At 35.7% G+C, this 16613-nt stretch overlaps 1 protein-coding gene across 1 annotated transcript in view; it reads right to left on the reverse strand.

The window, feature by feature from the left end:
* Window positions 1-16613, reverse strand: part of COL25A1 (collagen type XXV alpha 1 chain) — a 497365-nt gene that overhangs the window by 230663 nt on the left and 250089 nt on the right. The window contains exon 4 of the mRNA XM_063705462.1: window positions 12461-12540. Within this exon, the coding sequence (XP_063561532.1) occupies window positions 12461-12540 (80 nt within the window). The remainder of the gene's footprint in view (window positions 1-12460; window positions 12541-16613) is intronic.

A 16613-nucleotide genomic window follows, 5' to 3' on the forward strand; every position in this document is an offset into this window, starting at 1 on the left:
TGTGGATCTGTATTTATTTGCTACAGAAAAGTAAAATGTAAGCCTTCCACAGCTTAGAGCTGGCCCACGTGTCACTTCTGAGCCATGTGTGCCCTAAGTCTGTCACTCTCCTTCTCTGAGCCCTTGCTGACAGCTATAAAGTAAAATAGCACAATTTTATCAGTCCTGCCTTCTTCATGGGGTCGTAGCATCAAATGACCTATGTGAACGGGCTTTTGATGACTTACTTTCAATTAAATGTATTATTATTAGCCAGGAAAGCTTATCAAATCAGGCATGCATATTTATACAACACTGCCAAGTTATAAGGTTATATACATGGAATATGAAAGCTGAATCAAGGAAATGGATAAAAGAAGGAGGAAGGAATTACAGAGAGAGGAGAAGAAAGCCATGAAAGACAAGTGTGAAGGTATATCTATGCAAGTTCAGTAAGAATCTGAAAAAGTAGGACTTGAAGAGGTGTCTGTTTACAACCTCACTGTGATGGTTAATGTGATGTGTCAACTTGGCTAGGCTGCGGTGCCCAGTTGTTTGGACAAATACTAGTTTAGATGTTGCTGTGAAGATATTTTGTGGCTGTGATTAATGTTTACCATCAGTTCACTAAGAAAAGCAGATTTCTCTCAATAATGCGGGAGGGCTTCATCCAATCATTTGAAGGCCTTAAGAACAAAAACTGAAGTTTCCTAGAGAAGAAAGAATTCTATCTCAAGATTTAACATAGAAATCTTGCCTGAGTTCCAGCCTTCAAGCCTGCCCTACAGATTTCGGACTTACCCGTTCCCATAACCGCATGAGCCAATTCCATAAAATAAATCCCTGTACCTCTATAGATGCCCTATGGTTCTGTTTCTCTGGAGCACCCTGAGTGATACAATCACCAAGGCTGTTTTTACTGATAATCCCATTGGATTCTTTTTAGTCTTTATCTTATTTGCCATTTTGCAGGAACATGTGCATTCCAATCACGCCAGCAATACAGTGTAGAGAGAATAAAGTCCTGAGCAAATGAGCATTTTTGGATACAATGAGAAGAGTTTGGTGGCTCTCAACGTCAATAAATATCTCCACTTAGCTGTCTTACCAATAGCTCAAACTCAAATGTTCAAAACAGAAATCTTTGCTTCCCATAAGAGGCTTCTTTTATTGAGTTGCTGCTCCTGCAGTGTCCCCCTCTGCCCCCACTGGAGATTCATCCTTCCCTTCTTCCTCTGGGTGACTGCTCACGTCTACTCCAGCAACCTTGTAGTTCTTCCTTGAAACAGTTTCTCAGATGAAGCCCTCAGCATCAACCCCTACCCAAGTCTGCTCTTCCATCTTTATTTTCCATCTCAGTGGCCTCACTATGATTCGCCAGAATGAGGACTGAGAGCCACCTCCACTTCTATCTCCTCTTCATTCCTACATCATCACGCATCTGTCACTCCTACCTCATTAATGCCACCTAAATCTGCCCCAGTCTCTACATCTCCCCTGCTACCATTCTTTCCAGATCATTTTATGTCCCCCTAGTTAGCTGCAACAATACCCTAATCATCTCTCTCTTCCCATTTGTCCTCCCCCTTGTCCTTTAGCAGAATGGCCTTCTCTAATGTTCCTCTGACCCTGCCACCCTGCTCCTTTAGCCCTTCTAAGACTGCATACTTTTAGGGTAACCACTTGGAATGGCATGCAAAGTACTCCATAGCCTCATCCTCCTCCAATCTCTATTTTTACTAGTTACTTCGTTATCTCTTTCTTGAACTTTACATTTCAGCTTTATTTATACACCACTTCCCAAAATGCCAGTTTTTTCTTGGGTTCCAAAGGCTTTGAAAATGCTAACCTCTTGGAAAATACACACTACTTCGATTTTTCACCCAGACAAGTCCTTCACTGATCTCAGATCCAGAGGCATTCCTGATCCCCTCCACATCTAAATCTGGATTATATTCTCTACTGTCCTCCCACTGCACCGTGGCGTATCCTGAGCATACTTGTCTCACAAGATTGCTATGTTTTTGTTTTGTTTTCTTCCTCTCTAGATGATAAGGACCTTGAAAACAAAAGTCACGTCTTATTTGCCATTTATCCTCATCGTATAGCAGAGGGTGTGGTACGTATTAAGCACTCAGTATTAGTTTGATGAATGAATCAGTGTGGGAATACGCATTATCTTTCAAATAACTCTATGAACTAATTATTAACAATCCTTTGAAGTCTCTCCTGTCTCTAAATTCTATATTCCATCCTTTTTTCTTTCCTTGACCATACAGAAATACCTTCCTTCAAAATTAAGCAGAAGTAAGAACTAGAGATATGTGTGCATATTTGCTTGTATGTGTGTATATCTTTGAGACCAAAGATATTAACAAGTAACAAAAGATGCATGTTTTATTCCATTTAACCCTATGCAAATCTTAAGGATGCATGAGAACTTGTTTCAAAAAGTATAATAAAAATATCATTAATAATTTTTAAAAACATAAGAACATCTAGGTAACCTGGAACACTTTAGATTCCACATCTTGATGTCTTTTTAATTCCACCAAAACAGAAACAAAAATTTATTTAATGACTGAAGAAGGGGATTCTTTCCACATTATAGTCCATGACCCAGTTAAGACCAAACACAGCACTTAGTTAACTTAGGCCAAATGTAGGCCAGCGTCATGGTGTCCACATAATTAGAATTATGCAGAAGCCACCCTTTGTATAAGAGGAATCACAGCATTTTACGTAGCTAGTTTGGAAGAATGGGAACATTGAGCCCTTCTCTGATCACATGCTGCCAAAGATTATTAAATGTTTAGCCATTCATGAGGAAACAATAATCATTCAAATCACTCATTTGACCTTGTTCAAAATATTAACATTCAAAATGCATCTAAGCTGCTTTGTAACAGCACTTAATTTTCAAGTGGCTTTCTTGAATATAGCTAGTTATTGCCTCACAAACCAGCAAGAGTCACATAGTTACTTCCCTAATTAGTCCCATAAGATATTTACAGGTCTGCATTAGGCAGACAGCCCTAGAAATTCAGCAACATGACTAAATATTTGGTCATAAGAAAGCAAAACAAGAAGCAGTGACAGGACACTCTATTTGTTCGGAGACTGGACATTAGAATGGTACACAGATGTCCAATCATCAACTAATAGCAAAGGCTTTAAAATCGAGGCATTCCTTTTGAATTTTCTTTTTAGAAATTTTGACTGCCTTGTACTGTCTGTTTTGGTTTTTTATTTTTTAATTTGAAAAGAAGCAAATTTAATTTTACTTATCAAGTATCCTGGGGAGAGAAAGGATTCAGTCCTAAACTCTCACTTTTAAAATGTTATCCTGTTTCCTACCATAAGAATGGCAGTGGCTCACTCTTCAAGCTTCATGAAACTGACTCAAAGTGTTAGTCACTTTTTTTCACAGAAGCATTGCTAAAAATTAAACTTTATCCTGAAACTATTGGGAATATAAAACCAGACACATAACCAGAATTGTGCCTAGTTGAGGAGGTTACCCTGGACCCAATCCTGTTATAGATCTAAGCCACTCCATGGCAAGAGAAAGGGTACAAGGAAAGAGAAGGCCGTAACAATGAATAGAGGTGCTTAAAGATTTGAGAAATACTGAAAGATAAAAAGTCCTCACTATCAATGAGGTTATGAAGTAATCTGGAAGGCCTGGGTCTCATGACCTGCCATTAATACTCTTCTCTTTTTACAGACCACCCTTTAACTTTTATGTCACCCCTTTTTTAAAAAAAAAATCCCCTTCCTTTAATTTTTTTTTCTGTTCTAGGTTTCTAGTGATAATAGTTTTAATGATTGTTCTTCTCTAAAATGTTACAAGACTGAGACCACATTATTCCCAAGTGATACACCAATGTATGTTTCTCTGATGATTTCTGGTTCTTTTTATTTCTTCAGGAATTATTTCCAGTAGGACAGTGGAGACTTAGGGCAGTGGAGACTGGCTGTTCACCAAATTTGTTTACTTTTCCTTCTGAGCCCACAGCTACATTTCTCTCCCTCTCTTACAGTTAGGTATGAACATTTGACTTGACTCTTGCCAAAGGAATGTGGTCAGAAGAGATATAAATCATAAAATTCTAAACTTCCAATAATGGTCAAAAAAATCCTCCCATCTGACCCTCCGCTCTTTCCTTATCTATGGCTGTGCATCCGTGCCCAAGATAGCCTTGGAACACACATGTTAAAGATGGCAGAGTCTCCATCAGTCTGGGCTCCTGCAAGGAGCCTTGCCCATCAATATGCAAAAAAAATGAATTTTTATTATGGTACGCCACTAATATCTTAAGGTCCGTCTGTTACAACAGCTAAAGTTATTCTAAAACAGATGGTATCCAGAAATAGACCGTAGGAAAAAAATAATGTTGCAAAAAAATTGTCAATATTTTTGTATGTCTATTTCTTCTTCCTTGTTCCTTTTTAAAATTTTAATTTTTTTACTTTAACAGCCTTATTTAAGCTCAATTTGCAGCTCTTTGCCCCTTACTGTTGCCACTTCCAGAATTCCAAACTTCTGCTTAACCTGGCACTACATCTACAGAAACAATAGCAGAGGAAGCATTTAAACAGATTGCCACTGAACACAGTGCTCTCTACAAACATGGAAGCCCAAACCACTCAATACAGAAGACATGAAAAGACACTACAGAATCTATTCTATGTACACATTCATAGTCATATTCTTTTTCTTTTTCTGCTTTCTGTCCTAGAAGACAAATCAGTGTGCAGGGTCTCAAAATGAACAACCTGAGTTGTTCATTTGACAAGTGACAGCCTGAGATCATTCTATTAAAACTCTACCCCCAAACAGCCTTTCAGTGAAAATTAATTCTCTGGGCTTTTGCTTCTATGGTTTGTTATGGTGACTGTTATAATGACTGAATTGATCTAGCTATGCTGGTATTTTACACTCATACTGCCTCCTACAAGATAAATGGTTTGTTCCCTCCATCAATAATCATAATACCCTGCTATTATAGAAAAAATACAGTTACTACACATTTAAAAGCACATTCTTTGAGTCCAAATATAAATTTTTAAATATTATAATAATTAAGTAGGAATATAAAAAGGAGTAATTAAAGGAATATTTGCTGAAAAACTTCAAGAAAATTTTATACCTAGTTTTCTTAACTCAAGAGGCAAAGCTCATACGTCCACATGATTTGCTTCTGTTAAATGATAATTAGATGATTTACGAGTTTGTTTTGAGTAACTGGCAGTTTAAAAGAGCAGTCATAAGATGTAAGATCTACAAATAACTAACAGCTTAATATGAACCATACACGATGAGGATAGGATAAGATACAACAAAGATGTTTACAAAGAGGGTGGTATCACTTAAACCTTACTTGCCTGAAAAACATCTTATAGAAATATGGGGCACTTTGAAGAGCGACAGACCTGGGTTTATATTTCAGTTCTGTCTCCTGCTAGATGTGCACCCTTGGGCAAATTATTTGGTCCAATGCTCACCTTTCTCCTCTGTAAAACAGGTATAGTAACTCTCTAGGTCACGGGGTGGTCTGAGAACTGGTATGTAAAGTGACACATGGTAGGTAGCTGCTATACATCGTAGTTATTAGTATATCAGGAAAAGACATAATTTGACTTAAAAATCTTATCATTTTTTTCATTATGAAGTAAAGGTATCAGAGGTTTTCATCAAAAAGTTCTACTGAGATTTCTTTCCTAATTCATCTACCACATTGGCAGAAACAGCATTGTAAGCTTAACTTGGCCAAGTCTGCTTCATTCATCTGTCAACAAGATTCTAGGGTTCAAACCGAGCTGACAATTGTTAAAGGTGGACAGGACAGAGCAGGCTGCACAACAGAGTCGTATTTCACACCTCAGAGAGTTCTACACGACCAACAATAACATCATATCTCTGTCAGTCAAGCATAATTATAGGGCTTGATAGACTGATACAAATAAAACAGCCAGTTAAAAAAAGGTCTCCTGGCTCTTTTCTGGCTATAGTTACACGACTTGCTTGATTCTGTGACCTGTGAATATTAGAATAACACTTCTTTTTGGGACAAAGAGACAGAGAGACTGCACCCACTATTGACTCTGAAAAGGATCAAAATTATGTGTAAAATTTGCTCCATTTAAAAACCCTAAAGTCATTTTGTAAATTTTGATCAAACTCTCTCTGCTTCCTATTAAAGTGCAAACTTATTTTTAAGTGATCCAAAATAGAAGGTACCATTTGATAGTCACATAATACAATGGACTGACAAATCATTCTAGCAAATACAGTTGTGATATCTGAGCTTGATGCTCAAAGCACACGCACAGAGTCCATTAGAACAATATTCTAATATGTGTTACCTTTATGAGAAAGAAAATAGAAAAAAGTATGTGATATTCACTTAAAAACAAATTATATACATTATCACAAAATTGCTCTGTTGCAGCCATTTTTAGCAGAGACTCCTCTGATAGTGTGTGTATGTGTGTGTGTATGTATGTATATAAATATATATATATCTCAAAATAGATAAGGCTGAGTAATAAGCTGAAAGCTTCCTAGAGAATAAATTGATACACGGGATCTAATTCAAGTTGTATTTCAAGTTTAAATTATAAATGATCTCAATATGCAAGACTATAAAAACTGACAAAAGAAACACATAGTTATATATCCACACATAATTCTAGTGGAATATATCCAAGTTTTCCAAAACATTCTAAGTAAAGTTGCAAATATATGGTTGCTAAATTAAAGTTTATCATTAATACTTTTCTTTTTTGTTTCTTTTAATCTTACAGTGAGATCTGCCATTATCCCCTGGGCCATCTAATTTTTTATTAGTTAGTTAGTTTGTTTGTTTGTTTTACTGAGTGTCCAAATGTCTCTTGCACTATTGGAGCACATTTCATAATGAAGTGAAAGTGAATGACAGCAAAATATACATCAAGATCCCAGGTTACACTTTCTAATCTGTCTGTACACATGAAGCCACAGCACCATGGGAATTGCGGGCCAGAAGGAAGTTTGAGAAATTTACTCGATGTAGGTTCTGTGCCAAGGATTGCTCACCAGAAGCAAGACTAACTTCTCAGAGCAATTTTGTGCTTTATATTTAGAGTGCAGAATGGAGGCAAGGGCAACTGTGATTAAGATGACAATATATGCCTCGATAGCACACTTGCGGAGATAGCTGAATAATGTTTTAAAAGATACAAAGTAGGACAATACATTTCTCTAAAAATTAAAATTACAGAAACTGTCAGATTTTAGTTCAGGAAAAAGAACTGAAAGGAAAATATATACAGTTGACCTTAAACAGCATGGGTTTGAACCACATTGGTCCACTTATATGCCAGTTTTCCTCCTCCTCTGCCGGTAACAAGACCAACCCCTTTTCGTCCTTCTCCTCCTCAGATTATTCAGTGTGAACATGGTGAGGATGAAGACTTTTGTGATGATCCACTTCTACTTAATGAATAGTAAATGTATTTTCTCTTCACTGTGATTTTCTAAATAACATCTTTTCTCTAGCTTATTGTAAGAATGCAGTATGTAATACATACAACATATAAAATGTATATTAATTAACCATTTGTGTTATCAGTAAGGTTTTCTGTCAATAGTAGGTTATTGGTAGTAAAGTTTTTGGGGAGTCAAAAGTTATCTGTGGATTTCTCACTGAGCAGAGGGTTGGTGCCTCTCACCCCCACATTGTTCAAGGGTTAATTGTACATAAAATTAAGGTGATGTAAAAATAGGAATAGTCCCTAGAAATTAAAATTGTCAGTAATTGGGTATTGCCTCTAAATAAACATATTGCTGATAAATTTATTTAACTGTAATAATCCCATTGTAATATTTACTCAGATATAAAAAAGATGCCAGAAATTTGTTATAAAGCCACCTACTCTAAAGCAAAGTTTGATGGAAGGCAGATACTTTTTAGACATTATACATGGAGATTTAGGAATTGGAGGCTCAAGAAGATTTCATCATAATGTATTTTACCCACAAGGAAGCCCATGATATTGGGTCCTAAGTACTATGGTAGGGTTGTATTGTATTAGTAAAGATAGCATAATCAATGTTTTTTTTTCTCTTTTGTACAATCAATGTTTTTTCATCTTATCAAATATAAGCAACTTGAATTATCTTCCAGTCAGTATGGAAACTCATGATTATACTTTATTTCTTGGATTTGATGCTGTTTGCCAAACATATTATAACTTCTTTAAAATGTAGTCAAGGTGGGACAGTATCAATACTTGTTTTATAGATTAGCCATTTTGCAGTTTTGGCCATAATTTTATATTATATGTGATTATTTTAATCAAGGAATATGATTTGACCCATGGCCTGACAAACCCATGTAACAATGATCCATGTTATAACACAACTATAATTCATAAGGAATGGAATAAAGTGGTAAACTGAATCGATTTGAAATCAGACATATCTAATTGAATTTCAACTTTGCAAATCCTCTAGCTGTGCAAACTTTGGTAATTAACCTCTATGAGCCTCAGTGTCCTCACTGAACAATAGGAATGGTAACATCAGAGGGTTGGTGTGAGAACAAAATGAAATTATACATGTAAAGTACCTAGAATATTGCTTGCCTTACACTAGGGGCTTAATGCTAATTCTCTCTTATTTCTATATAATAAGAAAAGGAGGAACAATTGACATCTTTAGGTAGAAAATTTGGACTAACAGATGGCCTCAAGAAAGCGAGAGCTATATGGTTGCGTGACTTTTCGAGGAATCAAAAAGGAAGTACTAGAATCCTGAAGAATTCATAAGGCAGAAATGAGATTTAACTACCTCTTGCCATAGCTAATGTGGATTCCAAAAAAAGAAGCCTTGAACACTCTACTCCAGCCGTAACCTCAGGAGTTTCCTCTGGGTAGTAGTGGTTTGTTACTTACTTAACATGAAGAGACTTAAGTATGAAGCCAAAAAGTAAAGACTCCTAGACCTAAGGCATGCCATCTGCCTAGCATTAAGCAAGAGCTGAAAGTCAGTTACAGAAGCAAAGTCATTTCTAACATGATTAATGTTCCATCCTTGAACATGGCAGGAAGACTGCAAAAGATATTTGGAGGCCAATGTTTCCTCTGAATAAAGTAAATAAGTACACGCTAAGCCCCTGTCCCTGGACCATGCTGGCCTGTTAGATAAGTTGCCAACGTGGAGTCTGCGAACCTTGGAGCAAACTGACTATCCAGGATGAGAAAATATCTCAAGGCCAATGATCATTGCTACCGTAAATGCACACTGCACAGTATAAACACTGGGGTCAGATACAGATATCCAGGATATTACTCAAAAACACATCTAGCTCAGAGCTGACAAGATAATCTGTTCCTGTGAGTGCAAAACAGACTGGAATGCTGCAGCTATGACCTACTCAAGGAAAGAAAAAAGAAAGTGAAACTCTCCAAGGGCTCCATCTCATGTTCTTTATGCAGGCAAAACTCCAACAGACTTCAAAGGGAGTGTTGCCTAAGGAGGGAGGACTGGTCCAAGCTCACTGGGGGTATCATTTCCATGATCATGTTGCCATCTACATTTGGCAGACTGGCAAATGCAAATATTTCAGATACAAGTTTAAACAGATGAAAAAAGAAGTGTGAAATAGCTTGGAGATTTGCTTGCAAAAGAAACCTCAGAATTCCAGGAAAAGGATTTAAAATCAGAATCTTCATTAGTTATCCAAAAATCCCATGAGGGTATTGGTGTGTGATCATATCAAAAATAAACGTTTTTTATCGTATGTTCTCACTTATAAGTGGGAGCTAAGTTATGAGGATGCAAAGGCATAAGAATGACACAGTGGACTTCGGGGACTTGGGGGAAAAGGTGTGAAGGGGGTGAGGGATAAACGACCACAAATACGGTGAAGTGTATACTGCTCAGGTGATGGGTACACCAAAATCTCACAAATCACTGCTAAAGAACATGTAACCAAATACCACCTGTTCCCCAATAACCCATGGAAATAAAAAAATTTAAAACAAATTTAAATGGACATATATTGCATTCTAACATCACATGATCACAAAATTGTGTATCTAAAAAATAATTTTCCAAACTTTAAGTATACTCTTTTTTTTTTTTTGAGACGGAGTCTCGCTCTTTTGCCCAGACTGGAGTGCAGTGGCACGATCTCGGCTCACTGCAAGCTCCGCCTCCCGGGTTCACGCCATTCTCCTGCCTCAGCCTCCCGAGTAGCTGGGACTACAGGCGCCCACCAACATGTCCAGCTAATTTTTTGTATTTTTAGTAGAGACGGGGTTTCACCGTGTTAGCCAGGATGGTCTCGATCTCCTGACCTCATGATCCACCCGCCTCGGCCTCCCAAAGTGCTGGGATTACAAGCATGAGCCACCGCGACCGACCACTTTAAGTATACTCTTAAAAGGTCAGTAACATTTTTCTAATAGACATAGAGACTATATTTTGGTGTTTTAACAAAGTTTTAACATACACGATCCTGATAAATGCAAACAAGCCAATGTGCAGCAAACATACTTACAGGAGGACCTATGCGGGGAGCAGGTGGAGAGAGAAGAGAGAGAGAGGAGTTAGTGAATATGCAAAATATCAAAATCAAACAAAAGATATGAGCATAATCATCAGCATGACATAATAGACATGGAAGTTTTTTAAAATTCACTGATTCTTAATCATTTTTAGACCATGGAGGCTTTGAGACCATTTCAGAAAAATTTATAATTGCACACAAAATTTTACATAAAATTTCAAGTAATTTTTAGATTCCCTGAAGCCTGTCTATGAATTACTGAGATGGTCATATATCTTAAGTAAAGACTAATTTATAAAAGTTTAGAGAAGTATGAATTATGAGAATATTTGGTAATTTATGATAGACCAGTTATAGAGAATTGATCAAACTTCTTGAGTTTGATAAAACAGCCAAATGAGAAATGTACTGATTATTTGTCCTTAGAATTTTTTATTCAACATTATTGTAAGTATGCAAAAGACTAGGTCCTCACGTTTATGTAAGTTTCTTTAAAACCATCAAAACAGGCAAAGTCTAAGACAATTTTAAATATTTCACACACCATTATGCTCAATTAAAATACTAGTTCTAAGTAGCTAGGAAGTTGGAAATTGGCTTTTATTTTCTATGAAACTTTGTGTAAGCATAAATTTTTCACTTTTTCTCCATAATCCTCTTTCTTTTGACAAAGAACAAAGATCGTTTCTATGATTATCTGATTCCACTAATGTTTTATCATTTCTTTTTCCTCAAAACAAATTTATAAAGTGTCCTCTATTAGAAAACTTTGCACTTTGTGAAGGAATACCTATACAAGTTTCCAATTATTTAGATTCAATGAGCTTTAAAGGTAGCTTTTGACAACACTCTTTAAAAAAAATAAGCAACTATACTGCTCAAATTAATAAATTTTCACAAATGCTTTTTACTTTTACATCTTTCTTAAAACGGAAGAGAAAATGAGGCAAGAAAAAAACCACACATTAATCTGCTATCAGCTCTTGATAGGTTAATGTTTCTGTTTCAATACTTAGTAATTGATTATTTTTAATATTGATAAATACTTAGAGAAAATACTGAAAAATAACAATTTACAGCATGCTAGAGTCAATCCTTAAATTACTTTATCCTGCATGTAAGAATTAATGGCCTGATAAGACTTTATGTGGTCATTTCCAAAAAAAGAAAAATAGTAAGTGAACTCATTTATACAGATCATCTCAGTTTCAAAAGAAATTTTACTTGACTTTTCTGTTTTACATTGGGGATTTGTTTTACATATAGGGATTTGGCCTGAAAGCAAGAATGTCCTGAAGTAGGAATCAGGACAATTGGTTCTGTTTCAAGTTTTGCCTTGGCCAAATCACCTGACTGCTATGGGCCTCCATTTCCTCAACTACAAAATGAAAATTCTAGATTGATTACTAAGGCTCTTGTCATCACTAAAATTCCATGGTTGTACAAAAAGGATAAAACATTCCCAAATTTTGAAAACGGTTAAGAGTAAAAGCATGACAAAATTGTGCCAATTGGATAAAATAACAACACAGCTTTCTAAGACATGTGCCCTAGTGTCCCAAGGCAGATGTTTTTGCAAAGGACCTACATTGACTGACCACCTATATAGATGGAAACGTGGGTGATGCTATCACACCGTGTGCAGCTGAGAAACACACCATTGTACATAGAAAGGACAGACTTAACTTGACCCAGTAAATAAGCCCCAAATGGGTACCAATTGTTACTAAACTGCAATTAACAATACTTTGCAAACTTCTCCTTTTTACAGTTTAATAGAAATAAGAAGAAGATTAAAAAATAATAAATAAACAAATAAAAACTAGGTCTAGCAGAGAAAGATTTAAACACACACATATAACCTCCAACAAGACAATATTATCATTAATTAGGAAGAACAGATGCCGGAACTTAACCAGAACATGAGTGACATAGAGCAGCTGAAAGAGAGACTTACCAGATTCTCCTCTTCGGCCTCTCTTACCTCGTTTCCCTGGAGGGCCTGAAATACAAAGGATAATTTTTTTAGTGTAGTTTAATTCTTTTTCCTGGTTCCAAAATAGCTAGTAAATAATTTATATATATTTTCTCATTGTTTTTAACTACCAACTTCAAGAAAGGGATCAGATATTTGTAAAGGTCAGTATTGTCTTTAGTGTTTCAGCAAAACTCTTAAGGTTCATTTAATTATAAAAGCTACTCTAGATACATGATCATCTAGTGTTACTTAAGAAAACTAATGATTCGGAATTTTTGTTCATCCTGCTTTAATATCATCAATAAAGAAAGGGTTTGCTAAGAAAATTGGTAGTTGAGTTTTATATTTCTAAGACATATTTGTTTTCAGTATATGAATAATTAAAGTACTAATTAATAATTTAAAAGTACTAAGTCCAAATGATTTACAGTTTCTTTTCAGTCAGGTCCATCATAATTTTCTGAAAATGTTTAGTTAGCAGTTAGTTAAATGTATATATTAGTAATGGAAAATAATCCTTACAAATATTTATATTTCATTAAATGTGAATATATTGGAATTTCACCGATCAACAACCACCTGAATAAAATCACAACCTTTTTAATAAGACAGTGTTTAGGTAGTAATTATAGGCCTGATTTTTCTACAAGGGCAAGTTCATTATTGTCATTCAATAAATAGTTAGCCTTTATGATGATCCCATTTTAAAAGCAGAGAAAAAAACTTGTTTTTTTTTTTTTTTTGGTAAGTTACCGGTAAAGACCACCAAGCTAGTATGTATCAGACTTCGCACAAGATTCTAGACGTTCATGGCTTTCAAGCCATTATTCTCCATTATATAATTTCTGTCCTCATTTCCTTGGGCAGGAGTAGCCTTGCATTGAATTATGGTTCAGGCAAATAGAAGAGAATAATTAGCCCACAATGAGAATTGAGGTCTTACAATATTTGCCAGGAGAAGAAGGCCAAGGAAAATACAGAACTGCCTGATTTTAAAGAATGAGCTGCTAAGTAGGACTGATGACTTCCAAACTTTAGAAAGTTCAAGACACAAGCAGCACAGGCCTTAGTATCCAAGCGACTTTCAATGTGATCCTGAGCTACTGGCTCCCACATGGAAACACTATCATGAGAAACAAAAACATCAGTGGGGCAGTTAGTTTCCTCCCAGTCCCTTACACAGAATAAGTCTGACCGTCTGTATTTTGTAAGAGGTTAAGAAACAATTGAGCAATAAAACCAATCGAAAATATTAGGAGAATAAGCTTTGTAGCAAAGTCCAAAACTGCCAATAGAAATTTCAGATTTCTTTCTATATTCTAGAATAAAGGGATGTTTTCATCATATTCAAGGTATCTTGGCCAGATTGGGAACAGGAGAAGAATCATATAAATCAGTAAATGAGCCCAGAGAACCCTAAAAGGTACGAAAATATAAAGTGAATACATCTGTTCAAACACACATACATACACACACACACACACACACACATACACATACAGACATAATCTGATATATAAAACTTCCTTAAGACTAAGAATTATATTTTTTCTAGTATAACATCACTTAAACTAAGAACTCTCTAGCAACTACTATATACTTATAATGTCTGTGGTTCACATGGTAGGACCATTAGAAGCCATTGTGAAAGAGATGACAGATGAGAATTTTCCAAAACTGAATATAGCAGTCCTATGATTGAACTTTTTTTCGAGTGGCATGTAAAAATAATTCACCCTAACCATGTGGAAGGAGAAACTTAGGAATATTCAAAGATTAAAAAAAAATGTTAGGAAATACCAGAGGGAAATTATAATGGAAAGTACTTTGACTGACCGTTGTCTCACCTACAACAATGGTGCCAGAAAGTCCCAGCCCTGATTTGTACATGTCTTAGAGGCCTCTAATTATTACTTATTTATTGGGAAGTAGCTTATTTGCCATTTTCTCCCTGAAGAGTGTGTCTTTCAACAGTGGATTTCATCAAATAAAAACAATAGATTGCACAAATGTTTAAGAAATAACTTGAATAAATTTTTACTTAACAGACAGAAGATTATGAAAAAAATGATTAAAGAAGCACTCACATCTTTTGAAGAAATCAAAAACCAAAATATGAATATTTCTGAACATATCTGGATTAAATATTCAATCAGAAGGTTTAAGAAGGTTTAAGAACAATCAGAACAATCAGAATTGAAGAACAGGATGCAAGCAAACTCAAACAGCACTTGGCAACACAGACATCTATTGAATATGGTAGGGTTTTACAAAGCATGTCATAATATTTGACAGAGAAAATGAATTTAAACTAAGTTATGAGAAGATGGAATCTAAACTCTAATGAATTTACAATGAAAATACTGGATTTAAGAAAAGCAGGTTATAATTATTATTGGAATCAGAAAACTGCAGGGAGCATTATACTGACCTTGCTGAACTAATAAATTACACAAAACTCTTGGAAAAGCCTAGGTAAAGATCTTACTTCTAAGAGAATAATTTGATGTTTGAAGAAGTCTACTGTGCAGATAAGATAATTTGATCTTGCTTCTGAATTTAAAGACAAAAAGAATAATAAAAATGAAATGGATGAGATGAATTTGGCAATGGATAGCTGGCAGAACAGAGTGAGAACACAGAAAATCAGAAAAGAAAAATCAGACAAAACTGATGTTAACAATTGTCACAAAAGATAGTGGCCATTTTCATTCCAAAGTGAGTGATGAATTGTCAGCCAGGCATGAGCTGTATGAACACATACAGAAGCTGGAACATGGCCCTCATTCACTAAACTTGGCCAGATCTTTACAACAGAAATTCTCAGTAAATTCTATCAGCAGAAAAACGTGACTCTGCAAAAGAAACTGGTTCAAGAACATGAATGGGAAGAGAGAAAACAGAAGCTATCAGCAACAGAGGAAGTGAAAACTTACAAGCAGAAAATTCATTCAATGAAGAATGAATTACAGAAAACAGAGAGAGATGACAAAACCAGATTGCTCTTCAGGATTAGAAAATTCAGGACAATTGGTACTATTCATGCTTCAGAAAGAGTTCTTGCTAACTTTCAAAAATAGATGCAAGCTGTCAGCCTGAGATAGAATTAGTAAAAATTTGCCATCATGGTAATTATTTAAAAACCAGTGACTATAAACCCAACTCCAGACAGACCCCGTTCATCAAATAACAGAGGCAAGCCTCCTAAACCACGCCAGTTCTTTTGGCCCATGACTGATATTGTTTGAACGCTCTGTTCCTCACTAATGTGTATCCACTTGAAAAGGCTCTTCTCTAAATTTAGAAATGTACCTAGAAGGAAACATATGCCACTCCATGGGCCCTCACATGATCGTGAGGGTGGGTGGTTATTGGAAGTAGCTGGAATACCCTTCCCTGGCTCATCAGGTGAATTACCAAAACCTGTCAATTCTACCCCTATTACTTAGATCTGTTCACTCTTCTCCACTCCTAAGAGTATAATATTTCAAGGTTGAGTTTCAACATAATCTTTCTTGATACTCCAAGAAGAGATTTTTTTCACAAGGATGTTATTTGTCTTTGAAAATATTTTTACCTTTTATAAACATTTACAATAAACACACAGGAAGCATTTAGAGAAAAGTTTCAGAATTCATCATTGGCTGGGTGTTTTGTTTTGACCTCTTGTCTTCTATTTCAACACACATTTCTGGCTGGGTCTGCTTTTGGAGAGCAGGTATCATGTGGATAAAAAGCAAAGGGATGGCTCACGCCCTGGGTGATTGTGCTTAGGTGCGTTGTCATAAACACCCGAGAATAGGGAGAAGGTGGCTATCTCATTATGAGAATGGCTTAATGGTCACCACTGACACAGGTCATTAGATAATAAATTCCTGACTGAATGGAGGAGGTAATTAATGAATATACAGACACACACTAGGTGTTCAATAAACATTAGCTCCCACTTTTACTTTCTTTATATTTTCTTTTTAGTCCATTGTGATTCTATTTGAGAATTTGATAAAAGTTGACTATATGTGAACAAGATTGCAAGAGATTAATATCACCTTATAATTATACTATTCAAAGAGGCAATTTAATATACTAAAGACAAC

Source organism: Gorilla gorilla, chromosome 3, assembly GCF_029281585.2.
Source record: "Gorilla gorilla gorilla isolate KB3781 chromosome 3, NHGRI_mGorGor1-v2.1_pri, whole genome shotgun sequence".
In the NCBI taxonomy this organism is placed as follows: Eukaryota; Metazoa; Chordata; class Mammalia; order Primates; family Hominidae; genus Gorilla; species Gorilla gorilla.